The following is a 21,383-nucleotide window of genomic DNA, read 5'->3' as shown; positions in this document are numbered from 1 at the left end:
TACCCCACCTCAACCGTCCCCAGGAGGTGGGTGCCAGCAAATGCCCGAGTGTGTCCCGCCCTCCCTTCTGCCTCCTCGCCAGGGACCCCATCAACCTGCAGGTCCTCCAGGCCTTCGTAGACTGCCACGAGTTCGCCAACCTCAACCTTGTCCAGGCCCTCAGGTGAGTGGTGCAGGGGGCAGGGGCCTGACCCTCGAGGGTGGCACGGCAGGAAGGGTTGGGGCATCACCATCCACATGGATAACAGCACAAACAAAGCATCAGGAGAAAGAATGAATAAATGAGGGAACTCCCTGGCGGTCCAGTGGTTAGGACTCAGCACTTTCATTGCTGAGGGCCCGGGAACTAAAATCCTGCAAGCTGCGTGGTGTGGCCAAAAAAAATTTTTTAATAAATAAATAAATAAACTTAATTCATGACATTATCCCCCACATAGAGCTGAGGTTAGATGAGATAATAGGTGTGGACTGCCTGGATCAGCACCTGGCTCGTTACTACTCCTAATTATTATATTACATCATTATTATAATAATACTTAATCATAATCATTATTACTATTATGATGCCATTCCCATCCCACTGCTCTTTGGATTAGTGCTTGTTTTACTTATTTTATTAATGCAGCTTAGTGTGTACTGCATTTATTATTACTTATTATTTTCTAATTAGGATATTATTGTTGCTACTCATTTTTACAACAATGGGAGGCGTTACAGTATATGCATTAGGAACACAAGCTCTGGAGCCAGACTGCTCAGTTCATATCCTATCTCTGCTACTCAGCCCTTGGGAAAGTCTCACACACACACACACACAAAAAAAAACCTCTCGTGCCTCAGTTTCTTCATCTGTAAAATGTGGATACTATCAGTACCAACCTCATAGGGTGGTGAGGACTAAATGAGAAAATGTTTAGAATTGGTCCACTGTAAGTGCTTAGTTAAGTCTTGCTGCTGCAGATGATGCCTGGAAAATCAGCTCCTGAGTGGGGGCATTTGTTCTGGGCTTTGATGGATGATTAGGAGTTTGCTAGGCAGAGAAGGAAGAAGCCACCACCATCTAAGCAATGTGGCCTTCCCTCTAACTCCCATGCTTTTTAAAGGAGAGGGGTAGGTTGGGAGTCTCCAACATTCATTCGTTCATTTATTCACCTGTTCATTCTTTCACTCATTCAGCTAGCCTTTACTGAGCAGTTACTGGCTGTCCCAGCTCACCAGGAGATGTGAGAGGAGCAGGCACTGCCCTTGCCCTTGGGGAACTTAGTTGGAAGCTGTGGAAATCACTCACTTCTAAGAAAGGGATGCCCAGCCAAGGGAAGACACTCCCCCAGGGTCCCACAGTCAAATCCCAGGGCCCAGTGGCCAGGCGGGGAGGGGCCTCAGAACCCGGGAATCCACAGGGCTAAGGTGGACTGGGCCGCAAATGGTGCTGGGTCTCAGATGGGCAGTGGGGTATGCCCGCTCAGCTCCTGTATTCTAGAAGAAAAAGCATTTCTTGGATCCCCCCTGCAGTCTTGGTGCTCAGAATAACAGATTCCACTGACCACCCCCCCACCCTATGAGCCTAGATGACAGGTGCAGAGTCTCTCATTTACAGGATAAAGAGACTAAGCCTGGGAAACACAGAGCAGCTTATGGTGTGGGGGGATGGGGTACCCCCTAAGCCCCCTCTGAGAGCCTCCCCCACCTCCACTGCCCATGGTTTTGTTCTTCCCCCAGACAATTCCTGTGGAGCTTCCGACTGCCAGGCGAGGCCCAGAAGATTGACCGCATGATGGAGACCTTTGCCACCCGATACTGCCTCTGCAACCCAGGTGTCTTCCAATCCACAGGTGCCAGTGTGGGAGGGGACCCTGCCAGACACAAATCTGCCTTCCGAGGCACCTCGGCCTCTCTACCCCCTCAGGTCTCTCCCAAGCACCCAGACCCTGGGAGCCCAGATCCCCTCATGAACACTCACTACTGAGTGTCAACTCTGTGCCAGACCCTCTGCTGGGTGCTTGTCAGGCAGAGCTGCCTCAGGGCATGATCCTTGGGAGAGAAGGGAGGAAATAATGGCACAGGGTGCTAAGGCATCAGTGCCTCATCTGAGGGCAGGGATGGGGGACTCAGCGTGTCCAGGCTGGCTTCCCAGAGGTCCTGAGGTCTGAATGGGGTTTTGAAGGATGAATAGGAGTTCTCCAGGAGGTCAAGGGGAGAAATGGCCTTTTGGGCAGGAGTTCTAGTTTGAGCAAAGGCACAGAAGCATGGAACAGCCTGAGCAGGATGCAGGGCGCAAAGGGGTATAGAAAGATATCAGCAAAGCTCAGTCGTCCACATCCCCCAATATGGTGGGCGAAAAGTCATCATGGAAGGCTTGTCCTGGCCTCTTCTCTGGGTCTGAAGATACCATAGCAATAACCAAGTCCACATACTGAGCACTCCTCAGGTGCTAAGTGCTTTACCCATGCAAAGTCATGTAATCCTTACATCCACTCTACAAGCTCATCAGTGTTCTCATCCCTGCAGAACACAGACTCCGAGAAGTGACGGGAGCTTTTCAGCAGTATATCCATGGGCAAGTCCTACAGAGCATTTGCCTACCTTGTAGTTATATATAAATTAGGGATTTGCTTGTTTGTTATCTGTCAGCCCCACAAGTCTAAATGTCTCACAAGGATGGGGACCATACAGATTTTTTCACCAGTGAATCCCCATTCTGTAGCACTTAGGAGGTACACAATAAATATTTGTAGGAAGGAAGGAATTTTAAAGCACCAGATTTGAATCACAGTCTCACTACTTAATTTTGTGACCTTGGACATGTAAACTCACTCTCCCTGTGTCTCAGTTTCCTAATCTGTAAAACAGTGGTGGTAACAGTGCCTACCCCATAGTGCTGTCAAGGGCTGTAAAGAGCTTAGCACAGGGGCTTCCCGGGTGGCGCAGTGGTTGAGAGTCCGCCTGCCGATGCAGGGGACACGGGTTCATGCCCCGGTCCGGGAAGATCCCACATGCCGCGGAGCGGCTGGGCCCGTGAGCCATGGCCGCTGAGCCTGCACGTCCGGAGCCTGTGCTCCGCAACAGTGAGAGGCCCGCGTACCGCAAAAAAAAAAAAAAAAAAAAAAAAAGAGCTTAGCACAGGGCAAGCACCAACATTAGTGCCACTGCTACCAGAGGCAGAATCATTGATGTTCTAGAACATGAAGCTACTTCAAAGTTAAACCTCCTAATATTGCAGATGGGGAAGCTGAGGCTCTGGGAACTCAGGTACTTTCCAAGGTCAACCAGAGAGTTGGGGACACAGCTGGACTTCCCTGGCTCTGGACCCAGGGCTTTAAAACATCATAAAGAAAAAAAAAAAAAATCATAAAGTAGCGATCCCCTCCTTCCCAAATGCTCAGCCCAGCCTCGCTCCCAAGCACATGGAAGTCTGAGTAATGGAACAGGAGCGCGGCTCCGGGAGCCCCACAATGCTAATTAGATTACCAAGTGGCACGTGACGAAGCCCTGAACAGTGTTGCCAATAATAAGCATCCTCTGAGTTCCGAGAAGGCAGAGAACAGAGTGGGCAGGGGAGCTGGGAGGGCTCCGTGGGGAGGAGGGCTGGAGCTGGAGCCCAAAGAGGGGGAGGGTTTAAGTGGGTAGAAAGGGAAGAGGAGGGAGTGCCTGGCAGGGGCCCCAGCAGGAGCAGAAGTACCAGGGTGGGAAGGCACACAGGGGCTCGGGAACTGACAACTGAAGCTTGTTTGGAGCAGGGAGCCCCATAAGAGTGGGAGGCATGGCCAGGCCTCAAATGCCAAGCCGGGAGGGCAGAGTGGACCTTCAGGACATTGAAACGGCCCATTCTTGGCCCCTAGAAGGGATTGGGGCAGGGAGGGGGGAGTGGCCAGGGCCAAGACTGTGACCGCTGTCCCGTCCTGCAGACACGTGCTACGTCCTGTCCTTCTCCATCATCATGCTCAACACCAGCCTCCACAACCCCAATGTCCGGGACAGGCCGCCCTTCGAGCGCTTTGTGTCCATGAACCGTGGCATCAATGATGGCAGTGACCTGCCTGAGGAGCAGCTGCGGGTAAGAGGAGTGTGGCCTCACCCAGCCCCGTCCCCAGGCATCCAGGAGGAGCCCGTCCTTAGGTCCATGGCCCAAGAGGGGCTCCTCTAAGATAGGCCGCTCCAGGAGAGGGCGCTGCTGAGACGGCCCTCCCAGGTTGGTAACTGTCTTGAGAGGGACCATCACAAAAGAGGTTGATCCCGAGAAGGGCTTTCCCAAGTGGGCCCATCTTAAGAAGGAGGTCCAAGACTGAACACCCAGGAGGTCCTCCCAGACCTCAGCCTTTGGGGAACTCTGGGCACCCATCATTCACACCTTCCAGAAAGGGTGCCTCACGCTGCCTAGGTCTATTTTTTGGAATCCCAGATTCTTAGACTCTCAGTGGGTCAGGGCTGAAAATCCCCAGACTCTGCTCAAACCCCTCCCTCTTTCAGAGAGGAAGGAACAGGTCTTCCGCAGGCTACACATCAGCTCGAGAGTCGAGCAGAACCCAGGTCTCCCATCCCCTCCTCAAACAGCTCCACCCCTGCTACACTGCACCGAGCCCTGTGCCTGGCACGGGGCACCCAGGGATGAGTAAACCCACGTTCAGGGTCTGGTGGGAGGATGATATACATGTGAATTATAACCCTGCGTGATTCATGCTGCACTGACCGTAGGAGACACAGCTATGGAGACACAGAGGACACTATTATCACTCTCCTGGGAGCAGGGGAAGGGTGCCATCCTGGAAGACTCCACAGAGGAGGTGACTTTTGAACTGGGCCTTGAACGTTGAGTGGGAGTTTGCCCAGAGGAGAAGCAGGGAAAGGACATTCCAGAAAGAGGAACTGGCCAGCACCTGACCTGGTTGGGAAAGGGAGGGGCATCCAGAGTGGCCAGCTGGGTACATACAGACAGTGATGGGCACCGAGGTTGGGCCAGAGAGACCATAGCTTCGAACGACAGCCTCAGGAGTTAGCCTGCTTCCTATGGGCAAAGCGGAGCCAGGAGCTGTTTTAGAAACACAGGAGTGAGATTCAAAGCCTGGCTCTGCAAAAATGAATTGACGGTTCATTTCTAGGACCAGAGACGCCCCAGAACTCAATAGAGCTTCACTTCCCTCCAGGTCAGAGCGCGGCAGGAGGGGAGGAGACTGTGTGAACCCCACCCTGGCAGCTTAGCACCCTGTGTACCTCCGACAGCAGAAGTCTGGTCGGTGGGGGGGAGAGCCTGAGTCTTGGAGCGATTCTGGTGCCCCTCGGTGTTTGAGAACAGCTTCGCCCTTAGCCCACCCCCCTCCTTGGTCCCCAGAGACAGTTTATCCTGGTGGGCGGGGGGCACAACATAAAACGAGGGCTTGAGAGTAGGTTAGAGCTCAGGTCAAGTCCCATCTCCTCATTTGCCTGCTGGGTGACCTTAAATAATGACTCACCCTCTTGGAGCCACCATTTCCTCAACCAGGAGAACAGGGATAATGATGTCTGCATCACAGAGCTGCTGTGAGTAGTAATTTTAAAAAATGTAAAGGGCATAGCCCATGCCAGTACATAGCACAAGCTCTAAATGGTAGCTTAGGTCAGCATTAAGAGTAATTAATAACAATTTAAAATCCCCAGCCCTTAGTAAAATGCCTAAAACGTGAAAAGCATTTGAAAACTGGTCACGCATCTCATTGTGGTACTTGAGGCAGGAAGCTGGGCACACCTTGTCCAGCAGGTAATGAGTTAACGACATACCAGCACCAGTCCTGTGGGATCTCCCAGGTGCCACTTTATTGCTTCAGCCCCCGAAGAGCCTCCTTCAGCAGCTCCCTCCTTAGGTATTTTTCCCAATTCAAGCCTTTTGTTAATAACAATGCACTGCATTTGTACAGAGCTTGTAACTTTCTTCTCATAGGGCTTTCCGGTCTATTATCTCAATTTAGCTTCAAGCTCTTCCTGGGAGGTCTGGGAAGGGTTTATTATCCTCCTTGGCAGTGGAAAGGGGCAGGCACTGAGCAGGGAAAAGAACAGAGTGTTGGAGTCACAGCCACATCCAAGTCCTGGCTCCCCCAGTTTCAAGTTGTGTGACTTTAGGTTAAGTGGCTTGACCTCTCTGAGCTCCTGGTTTATAGGATTAGTGTAGGTAAGCTTATAGGATTAGTAAGGTATTTAGCACAGCACCTATGTCGTTGGACTGGCTAGTTAATCCAGAAGCTTCCCAGGACACAAAGTGAACCACACTGGCCTGGTCCTTGCTCTTCAAGGCTTTCACAGGAAGCTGCTCAGGACCGGGGGTCCTCTTGCTTTCTCTTGGGGTCTCATCTTCCCCATGTGTAAAGCAAGGACTCGGCTTTAAGCATCTTCAGGTATTCAGTTTGCAGCTTTGCAGAAGGATTCTCCAGGACACATAACATTTTTAAGTGACCTGATTTATGAAATTAAATTGACACAGATACATCATCTAAAGAGAGGTCACCCCATGACCATGAGGGTGCGCAGCTGGGAAAGGCTTCAAAGAGGTGCATGATGGGAGCTGGGGCTCAGGCATGTTGAGCGGATCTTGCCCTGGCCACCCTGATGGGGACAGGGTGAGTGCCTAAGAAACTCAGCCCAAAGGTACAGGGTGTAGACTCAGAAGATGGGAGATCAGATCCCAGCTCTGCCCTTATGGTTGTGTGCCCTTGAGTGTGAGCCTCAGTTTCTCCATCTGCAAAGTGGGCTGATGACACTGACCTCACATTGTTCTCCTGAGAAGCAGACAAAGCACTTCAAGCACCTGGCACCGCTCACCTTGACAGGGTTGCCCAGAGAGGGAGCCAGGGTAGAGGAGGGGAAGAAGCAGAGAGGATAGAAGGAGGGCTTGTCCACTCTCCAGTGTCACAGGTGAAGAAACCGAGGTCCGGGCAAGGGAACAGTCTCCCAGTTCAGGGCATCTTCTGCTGCAGGCAAGGCCGGACCTCCTGGGTTCCTGTCCAAGAGTCTCCATCAGAGCTGACCATATACTGGGCCCATTAAGTCATCTCGACAACCTTAGGCAGCAGGTACCATCCCCAGTTTACAGCGAAGGAAACTGAGCTCCAACAGAGGTAGCTGGCCAAGGGTCTCAGTCTGTGAGGAGTCCAGATTCAAACCCATGTCTGTCTGACTCCAAAGCCCTTCCCTCTGCAGAGACCAGAAAGCAAGATTAGGGGATGGAGATCTTGGCCATGTTTCCCAGCTTCCAGTTTCTTCCTGGCTGGAGGAATCTCAGCTCATATCATGGAAAAGATGGGGGATTGATGGTTGGCTTCAGGCTCGGCTAGATTCAGTTGCTCAGTGAGGTCAGAAGAGCACAGTCTGGTCTCTCCATCTCTGAGCAACCTCCTCTTCCAAGTTGGCTTCCCTCTTACATAGGCTTTCCCCAAGTTGCAGCAAAGATGGCCTGGGCAGCTCCAGGCTTCCATCTTGCTTTATACTTTAAACTAGAGTCCCAGAATTAAGGTTTATTGAATTAAGGCTTATTGACTGGCATGGGTCACAGGTCCCTCTCTGAACCCGTCGCTGTGACCAGTAGGATGAAATGCTCTGATTAGCCAGATGGGAGTCATTCACAGTCTCCTGAAGCCTGGGGGCGTGGCAGGTGGGCAGTGAGTGTCAACCCCCACCCCCCAGCAACCTGGACAGAAAGTCCAGGTGCAAGGATGTTTTATTACAGGGGGTGGGGGCGGGGGGAGCCTGGGGTTTACAAGGTACAGGAAATGTGGGTGAACTGAGCTGTTTCCCTTGTGGGGGCAGATTGTGTAGGCTGTAGGGCGCCTGCCAAAGCTGCAATGGTGCTCCCTGTGGGTGTCATGAAGGATGAGGCCCTCTCTGTCCCCCTGCTCACCTCCTTGGGCCTTCAGAATATTTGTCTGTGCTGCTTGCTTTGCTGACAAGGCCTTGCTACCACAGATCTTGTTCAACCAGCCACCGCCACTTGGGGAATCCCAGGGCCAGGCTGGGCCAGGGCAGGAGGGGTAAAACGGGGCTTCCCGGCTGCTTTAGGGATGCAGGGGCTCCAAACAGAGAAAGTGGTCCCTGCTCTTCCCTGCTCACCCCACCACAGCCAGCGGAGCCCACTCCATCAAACCCAGGAAAACCTGCTTCCAGCCGGCACTCTCCTCACCCCATCTCTTACCCCTCCTCCACCCCTAAGCTCCTGGATTAGAAAACACCTTTAAAAACCAGAAAACACCATTTCTAAAACTTTGGGGAATCGAACAGTACTTGGGAAAATTTTCATTTAAAATTTCAGGGAAACCATCTGAACAGCAGCACAGACAACTGCAACAGAAGGAAATGATGTCATTATCTCAACGATAGAGACCCAGCATTGTGTCTGGTTTTAGTCAGCAGAATTAGACAATTTAGAATGTTTTTTCCAAACACTCGGAAATCTGGGCAGCTCGTCTATGGAACGCAGTGCCCCACGGCAGGGGGTTCAAAACACACAGGGGTGATCTGTTGCCAACATCCACATCTCTCCCACAGGGAGGTCTTAGCCCTGGCTTGCATACTTCCAGTGACAAGGAACTCATTACCCTACAAGGTTGCTCCTTCCATATTTCAGCAGCTCCAACTTCTAGAAAGCCCTCCATAGAGAACTAAAATCTGCATTCTGAGAAATTCCTACCCCCCAGAACAGGTCTCTGGTCTCTGCCTAGAAGAGGGGGCTTTAAGAGCCTAGGTCAGCATCCCACCTTGAGTCACAACATGGGCAGCCAATCTCCAACTCCCTAGCATGTCCTCTGTGTCCCCCAACCCACGGTACACCTGGAAGTCTAGCTACTGCACCTAAAAGAAGAGGAGACCCCTTCCCCCTTAGATGTTGTCCAAAGAGGCCCTGAATCTGGCTGCTGTGCCCCAGAGTGCGTGTGTGTGTGTGTGCATGTGCACACGTGCACACGCACGCACACTGGTGAACATGTGTGTGCATGTACACATCCCAGCCAAGCATCCTGTCTCCGACACTCTCAGACATGGGGGTGATGGACCCTGACTCACTCATCTGACCCTTAAGAGCAGTGCTGGGTGGTCAGGGTGCAGGTGGGGGCTTCTCCTCATCATCATCTTCCCCTCGACTTGGGGGCAGGGAGGGGCTCTGACCCCAGTGTAGTCCATTTACTCTCCCTAGAACACTGGGGGTCAGCACTGTCCATTTTTCAGATGAAGACGGAGCAGCTCAGAGAGGTTGAGGGATGTGCCCAGGGTCACACGGTCATCAAGTGACCGAGCTGGGATTTCAACCCAGGTGGCCTGACACTGAGCAGGTGCTCTTGTTCCGCCACGCGTGTTCTCCTGCCCCTGGCTGGGATTCCAGCAGGAAGGTGGGGGATGGGAACCATCAGCGCTAGGTCAGCAAACAGTTGCTAACCTGCTTTAGGCCAGGCCCTGGGGGAGGCTCTGGGGTTATGACACCCAGGCCTTTCCTGGAGGAGCTCCCCATCTACTTGGGGAAGTCAACCTCAGCAAGCAAACTGACAGCAAAATAACTGGCAGCGTGGGGACCATGGGTGAGGCAGCCAGCACGGTCTCTCTGCGGGGCTCACCCCACCCGCTCCATTCTACAATAGCACAGGGGGAGGCATGACATGGGGTTGGGGCCAGGGGAGCACCACTGGGCCTGGGGGGACCGGGGAGGTTTTCCCCAAGAAAGCCAGGGACCAAAGAGGAGCTAACAGGAGGGGAAAGAGTTTGCCCAGAGGGCCAGTGACCTGCCCGAGGCCACACAGGCTGGACCCAGGCCCTGGACTGGGATGAATGTCACAGCGGGTCTTTCCCTCCCTTCTCTGGGGGCAGAACCTCTTCGACAGCATCAAGAGTGAGCCCTTCTCCATCCCCGAGGACGATGGCAACGACCTCACTCACACCTTCTTCAACCCCGACCGCGAGGGCTGGCTGCTCAAGCTGGGTGAGAATGTCCTCACGCGCGCTGGGGGACATGCACCAACGTGCCTGCACACTCACGCAACGCGGCTGCCACTCACGTGCACTTGACATGCAGCCTCGGGGGTGCAGTCAGGTCAGCCCCAGGTCTCCTGACCCCTGGAGCAGCAGTCTGCCCATCCCATCCGTCCATCTGTCTGTCCTGGGGATGAGGGGACAGTGCAGGAGGGGAACGATAAGCAGGAAGTGGGGACGGGAAGCTGACTGATTCATAGATAAACGCTTCAACTGCGGGTCATTCTTCCTGAAGCGATTCTGAGGAAGCCCAGACCCAGTGAGGTTAGGGCATCTGCCCAGGGCCACACAGCCAGCCAGTGGCGGATTTTGGTGGGCAGAGGGTTGGGTGCCCTTGAAAGACAGAGGGAGGGAGTGTGACAGGATGTGGCTCGGGGAGCCTCCCCTCAATGGGACTAGGGGACACGGAGGGCCTCGGGCCTACAGAGGGGAGCTGTGGCGTGTGCCACAGCTGCAGCGGCTGGAGGATCTGGCAGGGGAACTGCAGGGCCCAGCCATTTGCTTCTGCCACCCCCACACACTCCTGGGCGCCGCCCCAGCAGGGGCAGCCCAGCCAGGCACAGTGATCTTCCAGGGCAGGGGAGCACAGACGCCTCGTGCTGGAGCAGGGGTCCTGGCCTGGGGTGCCCATCCAAGCCCTCCATCTATCTCTCCAGACCCACCTCCCAGTTTACCCCCCTGCAGACTGCAGCCTCCTTTCTTGCCCAGCTGACTGTCCTCAGTCCCGGGGAAGCTCTAAGTCACAGATCCCAGCTCCTCCACCCACCCTCAGCCTGAGTTTCCACAGCCGCAAAATGGGGATAATCATCCCTGGGACAGTTAAATGTGTGGGAAGCCAAGCACTTGGGTTCTGGGGCTGGGACACTGGGGTTCGAATCCCAGCTCTGCAGCCAGACCTCGAGCAGATGACTTAGCCTCTCTGCACCTTGGTCTCCTCATCTGTAAAATGGGGTTAATAATGGTCCCCTTCTCATAGGTGGTTATACGGATTAGTAAGTGAAAGTTTTTTGAAACCTCTAGAACACTGCCTGGCAAATGAAAGATGAAAGGCTTAGCATAGTGCCAAGCAGGGAGCGGGCCAAGGCATGAACGGAGGGGTGAGGGCAGCAGGAAGGTGCAGAGAATGACCAGCCTGCCCCAGGGCCTGATCATGGAGGACCCTGGGTCAGGCAGCTCAGGGGCAGTGCAGGGGTGATAGAGCCACTCAGGTTTTAAGTCAGGAAGGGATAGATAAGGGGGAAGGTGAGGCAGGCAAGGGGTTGGGGGCTTGCTGCTCAGATGGGGGCCCAGAGGAGAGTGTCTGAGGCCCTGCTCTTCTGTGGAGGGAAGTGCTGGTGGCCCAGGGCAGAGGAGGGCTGACTGACTCCGCCACTGGCTTTCGCAGGCGGCCGCGTGAAGACGTGGAAACGACGCTGGTTCATCCTGACAGACAGCTGCCTCTACTACTTTGAGTTCACCACTGTGAGCCTTACCCTGCCCTGCCACTCCCCCCAAACCCTTTCCAGACTTCCACTAAGCGGTCCATTGACAGAGCTTGGGGCCCCTTGAGATCTTTCGGACCTCCTCCATACCCATTGTACAGATGGGGAAAACTGAGCTACAAAGAAGGGAAGGGGCTGGGCCAAGGTGCAAGGCAGAGCCGGGGCTCTTCCCGTGCTGCTCCCCTGCCCTCTCCAGGGCTGCACAGAGTTGGGAGAGATGGGCACACTCCTCTCTGGGTCTAGGGAGCCCCCAAGGTCACTCCCTGCCCTTGGCTTTGATGCTCCATTTGCAGGTCCTGACCTTGTCTCCCATTCCCCTGCAGGACAAGGAACCCCGGGGAATCATACCCCTTGAGAACCTCTCCGTGCAGGAGGTGGATGACCCCAAGAAGCCAGTAGGTATCGGTATGGAGGCCCGAGGCCAGAGCGGCTGCGGGAATTTCCAAAACAGGGTGGGAGGAGAGGGGGTGCCCATCACACCTTCCGGGCAGCTCAGGGTTGCCTCAGTCTCCCTCCTGGGGCCGTGGATCCTGGGGGCAGGTCGATGGCATCAAGGGGGCCTGGCCTCGCTCTCTCAGAGCTTGCTCCTGACACTGGCTCAGGGACGTCCAGTAAGCCTCTGCGCATTTCTGAGCCTCAGTTTCCCCATCTGTCAACTGGATATTTTCAGAAGAATCATGGATTTAGGTCGAGCCAGGCACGTAATAAGTTCTCAACAAGAGGGGCTGCAGCTTCCGCCCCTTTGCCTCTCACAGGAAGGCCCGGGGGTCGGGTATGTCCTGCCGCTCATCCAAGCGCTGGTCTTGCCCAAGTGTCTAGGCCTCTCTGAGCCTGCCGGAGAGCCCAGTATAGCAGCCCTTTCCTCCCACCCCTGCCCTGCCTTCACCTGGCCACTTCCCCACAGTTCTGCCTGGAGCTCTACAACCCCAGCTGCCGGGGCCAGAAGATAAAGGCCTGCAAGACAGATGGTGACGGCAAAGTGGTCGAGGGCAAGCACGAGTCCTACCGGATCTCAGCCTCCAGCGCTGAGGAGCGGGACCAATGGATCAAGGCCATTCGGTAATGGGTGGCCGGACTGGTGGGGAGGTGTCTCCTGTCACCTTCCAGAAGCGCCTGCTTCTCTTGGAGCCCTGTTTCCTTGTCTGTAAAGAGGGCTAACTCTAGAATCTCCCTCCTGTTTCTGGCATGCAAATCCCTTCCACAGATATTCTGTGAGCATCCCCTCTGGGCCAGCACAGTGCCAGGTCCAGGACATAGGGGAGAGAGGCACCGCCTTCATAGGGATGGTGGAGCATCACGGGAGATGTTGCATGTAAAGCTCTTTGCCCAGCGCCTGTTAGCATCAGGACCCAGAGTGGCCCTGGAAAGACCTGATGGAGGTGGAGAGGAGGCCTTTCTAGGTGGAACAAGCAGTGCAGGCAAAAACAAGAGGGCACGTCAGGCCAAAGCCACGCTCACCTCCATTTTACAGATGAGGACTGAGGCCCAGAGAGGGGAGGGACTTGCCCAGGGCCACACAGCCAGTGAGGGGCAGAGCCGGGACCGGCAAGCAGCTCTGCTGGTTCCACCTGGGCTCTTGTCACCTGCTTCTGAGAGTCTGATGGGAGCCTGGGGAGGGGTCCAAAGACATTTGGGGGCAAAATTCCCAAGGCTCTCAGACCTCAGCCTCACCCCCTCTGGCCCCGCCCGTGGGACTCTGGGTTAGGCCAGCAAAGCTGGACACACCCTGGCTTGGTCCTTGCTGGGGTCGTCTGGCTTTTCCCCTGAGGCGGGGCAGGCCGACCCCTCCCTGGGATATGAGACTCTTTAAGTCAGCCTGCCCAGCTCTGAAATCTTTTCACCTACTCTCACTCCAGAGCCAGCATCACCCGTGTCCCCTTCTACGACCTGGTCTCTGCTCGGAAGAAGAAGATTGCCAGCAAGCAGTGAGCTTCCTGGGAGGTGGTGCCCGGCTTCCTGGAAACCCCGTGACCTGTGGTACCTGGAGACCTACCTCCCACCCCAGGGCACCCTTTCCTGGCCCGCAGACACCCTCCCTCAACCCCCTTCACTTCAAGCTGACAGCAGAGGGGAGGAAGGGCTCAAGAAAGAGGGTGGGTGGGAACCACCGAGGGCTCAAAGCCTGACCATGAGGCCGCTGGCCCTGGATACCCAGGAAAGGCCCCGCCCCAGCCCCAAGTCCACCGCAGTAAAGGGTGAGGAAGGCAGCCCAGAACCCGGCACCCCGCCCTCTCTCTGGGGCTCAGTTTCCTCTCCTGTCAGACGTCTCCTTGCCCTCTGAAATGCTGTCAGCCCTCAGAGCAGAAGGGGCCTGCATGCTTCCTACCCTCCGCCATGGTGATGACCCCTCCTTCTGTTCAGGGGGTTTCTCGGCCAGCCCCTCCCCCATCCTCAGCTGGGGCTTGGTCTTCCCGGCCCAAGGGACACACATACACATCTCAGACCCACCGACAAGATCTCTGGGAGACCCAAGAGCACTGGACTAGAAGCCCTGATGCCTCAGTCCCAGTCCCAGCTCTGTCTCCAGTTTGTTGTGTGCCCTCATCCAAGTCACCCTCCTTCTCTGGTTCCTGGAAAAGTGCGATGTTTGGTGAGAAATGTCTTGGCCCTTCTGGCTTTGTGCACTTTCCCCACTGCAACCTCCAACCTGCCAGCAATGGCCCTAGGTAGGTCCCAGCAATGTGTGAGCTGGCCACCTCCCTCCTCTGAGACTGCTTCCTCTTGGTAGAAGGACAGGATTGGACTGGGTCTCCCAAGGAGCTTCTGGCTGGAGATGTCTGCACCAGAGCTGGAGGGGACTCTGGACTGAAGGCTGCTGGGAGGCAGAGAGCAGAGTGGGCTCCATCCTCAAGGATGTCCATCTTAGAGAACAGGCGGGTGGGACTCCTCAAGAAAATGGCAGACAGCATCCCAGACAGATGTACTCAGGCGGAACTGGCGGTACAATCAAGAAGTCAAGAAGAGGGCTTCCCTGGTGGCGCAGTGGTTAGGAATCCGCCTGCCAATGCAGGGGAACACGGGTTCGAGCCCTGGTCCGGGAAGATCCCACATGCCGCGGAGTAGCTAAGCCCATGTGCCACAACTACTGAGCCTGTGCTCTTGAGCCCATGAGCCACAACTACTGAAGCCTGTGTGCCACAGCTACTGAAGCCTGCGTGCCTAGAGCCTGTGCTCCACAACGAGAGAAGCCATTGCAATGAAAAGCCCCCGCACCGTAACGAAGAGTAGCCCCCGCTCGCTGCAACTGGAGAAAGCCAGCGCACGGCAACGGAAGACCCAACGTAGCCAATAAAATTAATTAATTAATTAATTAATTAATTAAATCTTAAAAAAAAAGAAAATACTAAAAAAAAAAAAAGAAGTCAAGAAGAGAGCTTTGTGAGCTGTGGTTAGCAAGAGGGCTACCTGGAGGCAGCGGCCATGCCAGTGAGTGACACAGAAGCTTGTAGCAGAGTCTCAGCTACAGCTTCCCTGCTGGACCACTGCCCAGGGCTCCCGTGGTGGTGAGCAGGGTCCCAGCATCCTGAGATCCTCTGGAGTAGCACCATCAAGAGTGGAACTGACTTCCCAGCCTACAGGCAGGCAGCTCTCCAGGGAGATTCCAGCCCGGAGGAGGATTCCACGAACAGGTTTCTGCTCAGTAGCACTTCTCACCCCATCGCACAGGCCCTGGGGGAGTCCCTGGAGGGAAGTTCCCTGGCAGGAAAGCAGGATATGGGGTTACGTCTGCCCCACTCCCAGCCTGCGTGGGCAAGCGGAGCAAGGTGGATTCCCCCGGGGAAGGGAGGCAACCTCTCCTCCCCTCCACCTCCCACATGCACACATGCACACTCTCCAGGGTGTCAGGATAGAGTAGCTGCCTTGCAGTGGTGAGACCCCTATCTCTGGAGGTGTGCAAGAACCTGGTAATGATATTGCACTGAGGAGCATCTGGCTGGGCGTCTGCAAGAAGAAGCCTTACAGGACGCTTGAGGTTCTCCACAATCAGACTCCATGTCAGCCTGGGAGCTGAGCGCCACCTCTGCTGCCTCATTTGGCCCCTGAGGGGGCAACCAGGCATCATGGGCTCTGAGGTTCTCTCCTGCCACTGGTTATACACTGGCTGTGTGATCTTAGTCCACTTCCTTCCCCTCTCTGGTCCTCAGCTTCACGCCGCCCACATCATTGAGAGGATGGAATGGGGGATTTTCTGGGCATGAGTGACTGTTCTGGGAATCACTCAGAATAGAGAATAAAGCTCATGATTCAGCTCGTGAGTGGGGCTCTGTCCTGCCTGTGACTACATCTCCCATCCTTGAGCCCACCCTGCCCCTTCACCATCCCTTTCCCAGCCAGAGTGCAGGAGGGCCAGACAGGGAAAAGTGGACACTCCAAGGACCCTGGGCCCTCATCCTCTGGGCACTGGGGCTACCACACTGGGCAGATCTCCAGGGGCTGCCTTTGTGTCAGGGGTCCCTCAGAGCATGGGCAGGAGTGCACTGGTTCTGCCAAGGCCAGGGGAAAGCAAAAGAACTTTCCAATAGGCTGCACTGTCTAAAGAGAGAAAGAATGCTGCTCAGGAGATAGGTAATAAGCTCCCTGTCTGCAGAAGGATGCAAGTACAGATTGGCTCCAATGATCACTTGGGGTGTTACAGAGGGACTTGAATTTGGTCATCTTCATTTATTTGTACTTTCCACGATGTTTATTAAGTACCTACAGTGTTCCAGGCACTGGTGGAACAAGACAGAATCCCTGTCCACATGGAGCTTACATTTTGATGGTCCTGAATTCTAGGACTCTAGGCAGCACCCTCGGATGTGTAAGGCACTGAGGGGACCCCTACACCTTAACCCAGCCCCCTGCCTGAAATTCCACCGTTGAGTCTCTCCTTGAAGACCTTAAGGTGTTGGACTGATCAACATGCTTTCATTTGGCCCAGGCTTATGGAGCACCTACTATGTACCCGGCTCCACACACAGAACCAAAGATCCAAAGATGATCAAGGCAAATCCCTTGCCCTCAAAGGGAGCTCAGTCTGCTGGGGAAGACAGGTGCAAATGAGCAGTGACAGCCCACGCCAACAATTGCCCGTTATATAGAGTGGAGCACAGGGGCTGGTGGAGGGCTGGGCTGGGCTGGCCGGAGAGGCAATCCAAGGGGCTTCACAAAGGAGCTGTGCTTGGGTGTTGGCAATCAGGTGGGAGAAAGGACACACATTTGATATTGCAGTGAGCTCACCTCATGTCTGCTTCTCCCCACCATACACACACTGACTGCAAATTCCTCACATGCCAGACTGTCACTGCTCGGTGCCTGGCACACAGGAGGTTGCACAATAATTCTTGGTTAGACTGAAGTCAACTGAAAAGGCCCTCTGGGGCTCCACATGAGGAGATGCAAATATATGGAGGCGCAGGGAACTGTGGGAACGGTGGTGTCGGGCGGGGGGGCGTGGCTAGAGAGGCGAGCAGGGCCACATCGCAATCTGGTCCAGCTCTGACTTGCTGGCCCAGGACTCCCCTGCTCCCGTGGCCTCTGCCCACCTTCACACCCTTCTGCCACTCTTCACTCTGGGCAGCAGGGGGCTCCCACCACCCGTGGATGAGAGGTTCCACGACGCAGCCAGACCGGAGATGGGACGGCTGCCCCTTTCAGGGATGAGGCCTCAGCCCAGGGTAGAGCCTTGAACTGGGCCTCCTGGAGAGGGATGCACCTGGTCAACTAGGACCTGTGGGCTTGAGCAGGCCCAGACACCCATGGGCACAGATAAGCATGGGCCTCCCCTCTCCCCTCATGCCAGGCACAGTCAGCCCTGCTCAGCCTAGGAGTCGGGATACCCTGGGCTCTGGCTTTCTGGCTGTGGGACCCTGAACTAGTAGCTTGCCCTCTCTAGATGCGATCTTCCTCCTTGAAGGGTTCTGACAGGTGAGTTCTAGGACACAAAACCTTTAGCGGGGACTTCCCTGTGCAAGGGAGTCTCAGACATGGGTACCAGGCAGCCCCTGCCCTGGGATGAATTGAGACTGTTGTGTGTGGCAGGGTGGGTGGCAAGTGAGAAGGTGCCACAAAAGCCACATACTGTAATAGGCCACAGGGGGGCAGTAGTGAGGCCATCCAGAGGCCCTGGGTTCAAGGCCCAACTCTACCCTGTATCTTAAGCAAGTTTCCTAAGCATTCTGAGACTCAGATTTCCCATCTATAAAACGGTAATGATAGAATATATGCAAAATACTTAGAACAGTGTTGAGTACCTACTCAGGGTTACATGCTACTAATATTATCCATCACAAGGCAAACTAGGTACATGCTTTTATGGAGATACAAAACAGGCTGGACCACTGGAGGAGGAAAGATTCAGGGGGGGTTGGGGAGTCGTAGATCTGGGTAGACTTCTTGGCAGAGGTGCCCATGTAAGGTAAGATAAATGGAGGCCTGGCTCTTCCAGCCAGGAGGAACCAAAACAAGGATGCTTGATAAGGCAATGTATTTCTGGAACTCCCTTGAGCCCCCGAAACAAGCCCCCAAAGCAAGAGGAAGAAAGGTTGAGGGGAGCTGGGCCCTGCCAGGGGCTGAGCTGTGTGCACGATGCTGTAGTCCCTTGCGTCTCCAAGGCCATCGTGCCCCTTGTCATGAAGCTCTGGCTGGGGATCCAGTAACATGGCTGCTGAACTAGGCCATCACAGAACAAGGGAGAATAAGCTTAGCACCGGATGGCCTGGGGTGGAGCAGGAGGGGGGAAGGGGGACCCCTGCCCAGTGCCTGGGAAGTCGGAGCGCTTCTGGCCTGGAAACGCAGAGCTGGCCCTGGGACCCTGCGCCAGGGTGCCCAGGGCCGGGAAGTGGGGGGCAGGCAGCCAGGAGTCGAGCGGCAGGTGTGAGAGACCTGGAGAAATTGATTTATTAGAGACGATGAAAGGAGCTAAATATGTTTGCCAGCTCAGCGATGACTCAGGCGCTCCCCAGGGGTCCACAAAATGTGAGCATCAAAGAATCAAAGACAGGCCTCCTCCCACCCGGGCTCTGCCAGCCTGGAGCTGTCCTTTGGCAATGGAAGGACCACTCCAACTGTCCTGAGAGCCTGGTCCTCAAGGGGCAGCAGAGACCTAGCCACTCCAGCCAGCATCCCCTGCCCGCCCCCCACCCCGCCAAACCTCCCCAGAATGGCTGAAGAGCGAAGCTTCAGAGTGAGACAGATCTGGGTTGAAGTCCTGCCTGGCCCCAAATTGCTGCGTGACCTTAGACAAGTAGTTGACCCTCTCTGGTCCCACATTCACCAGGGAGGACAGATGCCCACCAAGCCAGGGCCCTTCCTCCCTCTCCCTGTCTGGCAGTGTCATTCCTACCTAATTTGGCTTCTTCCAGACAGCTGTGAGCACAGCCTCCTCTGCCTGAAATCTACCAACTTCCCTCCAGGAGACAAGCCAGATTCCACAGGGCCTCATTTCCGGAGAACATGCTCTTCCAGTACCAGGTTCCAGGCTGGTACTGTGTTCCAGGAGAAACAAGAATGAATCAGAGTCAGAGGCCAGAGGCAGGACAGAGGAGGGAGGAATGATCTCCTTGTGGGGCAAAGGGCTGGGGGTTGCAGTAGGGATGTGGGAAGGGGGCCTGCGGCACCTGGGAGGACCAGTGGAAGAGGGGCTGTCAGGGGTGAGAAGGGACATCTGCCAGGCAGTTGGGGGGACATGGCAAGGACTGTGCAGGGAAAAGACTGGAGCCCTCACACAGCACCATGGCATGGCTGGGGAGTGGTGAACTGTTCACTGGGCACAGAGGGGGCCTGTGCCTAAAACAGCAGCAGTTGGAGTTGAATAGCAGCTGGGACCAGGCTGGCCAGCGAGCAGTTAGACTCTATGTGGATGGGGAAGGGGAAGAGGTCATAGCAGGAGACAGGCGGGGCTGGAGGCTGTTTGCAGGTAGTCCTTCTGGCTTCGTAGCCTGGGGCTGCCAGGCTCAAGTGAGGGTGTGAGATTTGATTCTGCTGCTGGACTCCAAGGCCCACAAGCCCCCTCCTTCTCCCCATCTCTCTGCTTCCACAAAGAGACCTCCAGCTCCATCCAGGAATTCCTTGGCCTGTAAAATCATCCTTCCCCTTCTTCATGCAGAAACTGAGACTCACAGAGGTCAAAGGACATGTGCTAAGGGGTCACCCACCACGGAGGCTCCGCGAGGAAGACAGAGGCAGAAGGTACCAACATTTATTGAGCATCCTTCATCTCATCTATCCTCCCAGTAGCCCACGAGGGAGACAGGATTATTCCCATTTAACAGATGAGGATGTGGAGGCTCAGTGAGTCTGTGACTTGCCCAGAGTTACATGGCCAGGAAGCAGCATCTGATCAACTTGTTTTTGTTGAGCTGTTGAGGCCAGGAGGAGCCAGGAACCTGCAGGGAGTTTCCAGCAGAAGTGGCGGATTAATCCATGACCTTTACAATCCCCTTGATCTCTTGAAAATGAAGCTTAACTCTCTTCTCTTCCTGTTTCCTCCAAAAGATTTTCATTTAATAAAATGGAAGAGCCCAGAAAGGACCCGGTTTTGACCCAAAGAAATTATTTTTTGAATAAAATATCCTCTATTAAAAAAGAATAAAACAGGGCTTCCCTGGTGGCGCAGAGGTTGAGAGTCCGCCTGCCGATGCAGGGGACGTGGGTTCGTGCCCCAGTCTTGGAAGATCCCACATGCCGCGGAGCGGCAAGGCCCGTGAGCCATGGCCACTGAGCCTGCGTGTCTGGAGCCTGTGCTCCGCAGCGGGAGAGGCCACAACAGTGAGAGGCCCGCATACCACAAAAAAAAAAAAAAAAAAAAGAAGAAGAAATAAACTTAGATCAAGAGTTCTTCTACCTGATATCATAAACATTTCAGATTATTTCCAGCACACCTATACACTCTATATGTTACATCTCTGCAACGCTTCTACTCACAGACAAGTTTGTAACAAGTCCTTAACACCATGGAATCAATATTTCCCCATGTGTACCAGTCTGCACAGGCTAGTTTATGCTGTGGTAACAAATAACCCCCAGATCTCAGCAGTTTCACACATAAGAGTTTACGCCTTGCTCACACTGTATGTCCGGTGGGGTGTTGGACAGGGGCCTCTGTTTATCACAGTCACGCAGGGACCCAGGCTGGGGAGGTGCCATCCTGACACAGGCCACTGGGAGTACTGTCTTGGACATGTTATCACTTCTGCTCACATTTCATTGGCCAAAGCAAGTCACATGGCCACCTAACTTCAAGGAGCCAGAGAGTTACCCTTCTACCACCTGCTTATCAAGAAGGGAGAATAGAAATACTTGGACTGCAGCACTAATGCCCATTGTAATTAGGATGACCAATTGTCCTCACTTGTCAGGACCAAGGGCTTTCCTGGAATGCACTCTCAGAGCCATAACTGAGAAAGTCCAGGGCAAACCAGGATGAGTTGTTCACCCTCCCTGTACCATGTTATATATTCTTCACAAACTCATTTCTCAATGACTGCACAACAGTCCATCTAGCAGATGAGTCATGGTTTTCCTCCCTAATCCCCTACTGTTGGAGACTTAGATTGTTTCCAGTTTTACACGTTTATAAATCCACTGTCTTAATAGCTTCATGAATAAAACCTTGTCCATATAGCTTCTCAGAAGTGCAATTACTGGCCATTTTTCAGTCTCAGAATACCCGCCGTGCCTTCATATTTCAAAAGAGTTTGGAACAACACAACCTGCCTTCTACAGCAGAAGCAAGGTCCACTCCTGAACATTCACCCGGAGCCCTGAGCAATATTCTCCAGTCTTAGCAGCAGAATCCCCTGGAGGGCTTGTTGAAAGAAACTACTGGGCCCCACCCCCAGAGTTTCTGATTCGGTAGTCCTAAGGTGGGCCCAAGAATTTGTGTTTCTAACAAGTTCCCAGGTGATGGATGATGCTGGTCTGGGACAACCCTTTGAGAACCACTGG

General features: G+C 54.4%; 1 protein-coding gene across 1 annotated transcript in view; it reads left to right on the top strand.

The window, feature by feature from the left end:
- The window catches only part of CYTH4 (cytohesin 4), a 29,789-nt gene extending 14,972 nt beyond the window's left edge, over positions 1-14,817 (top strand). Inside the window, exons 6-13 of the mRNA XM_081248119.1 lie at positions 83-163; positions 1,720-1,832; positions 3,906-4,054; positions 9,814-9,925; positions 11,360-11,436; positions 11,780-11,851; positions 12,361-12,515; positions 13,313-14,817. Coding sequence (XP_081104245.1) covers positions 83-163; positions 1,720-1,832; positions 3,906-4,054; positions 9,814-9,925; positions 11,360-11,436; positions 11,780-11,851; positions 12,361-12,515; positions 13,313-13,385 — 832 coding nt within the window. The 3' untranslated portion in view covers positions 13,386-14,817. The remainder of the gene's footprint in view (positions 1-82; positions 164-1,719; positions 1,833-3,905; positions 4,055-9,813; positions 9,926-11,359; positions 11,437-11,779; positions 11,852-12,360; positions 12,516-13,312) is intronic.
- Positions 14,818-21,383: the final 6,566 nt, after the last annotated feature.

This window comes from Mesoplodon bidens, assembly GCF_964165515.1.
Source record: "Mesoplodon bidens genome assembly, chromosome: 11".
In the NCBI taxonomy this organism is placed as follows: domain Eukaryota; kingdom Metazoa; phylum Chordata; class Mammalia; order Artiodactyla; family Ziphiidae; genus Mesoplodon; species Mesoplodon bidens.
Note: the sequence above shows the minus strand (reverse complement) of the source record. Positions and strands in the feature narration are given on the sequence as shown.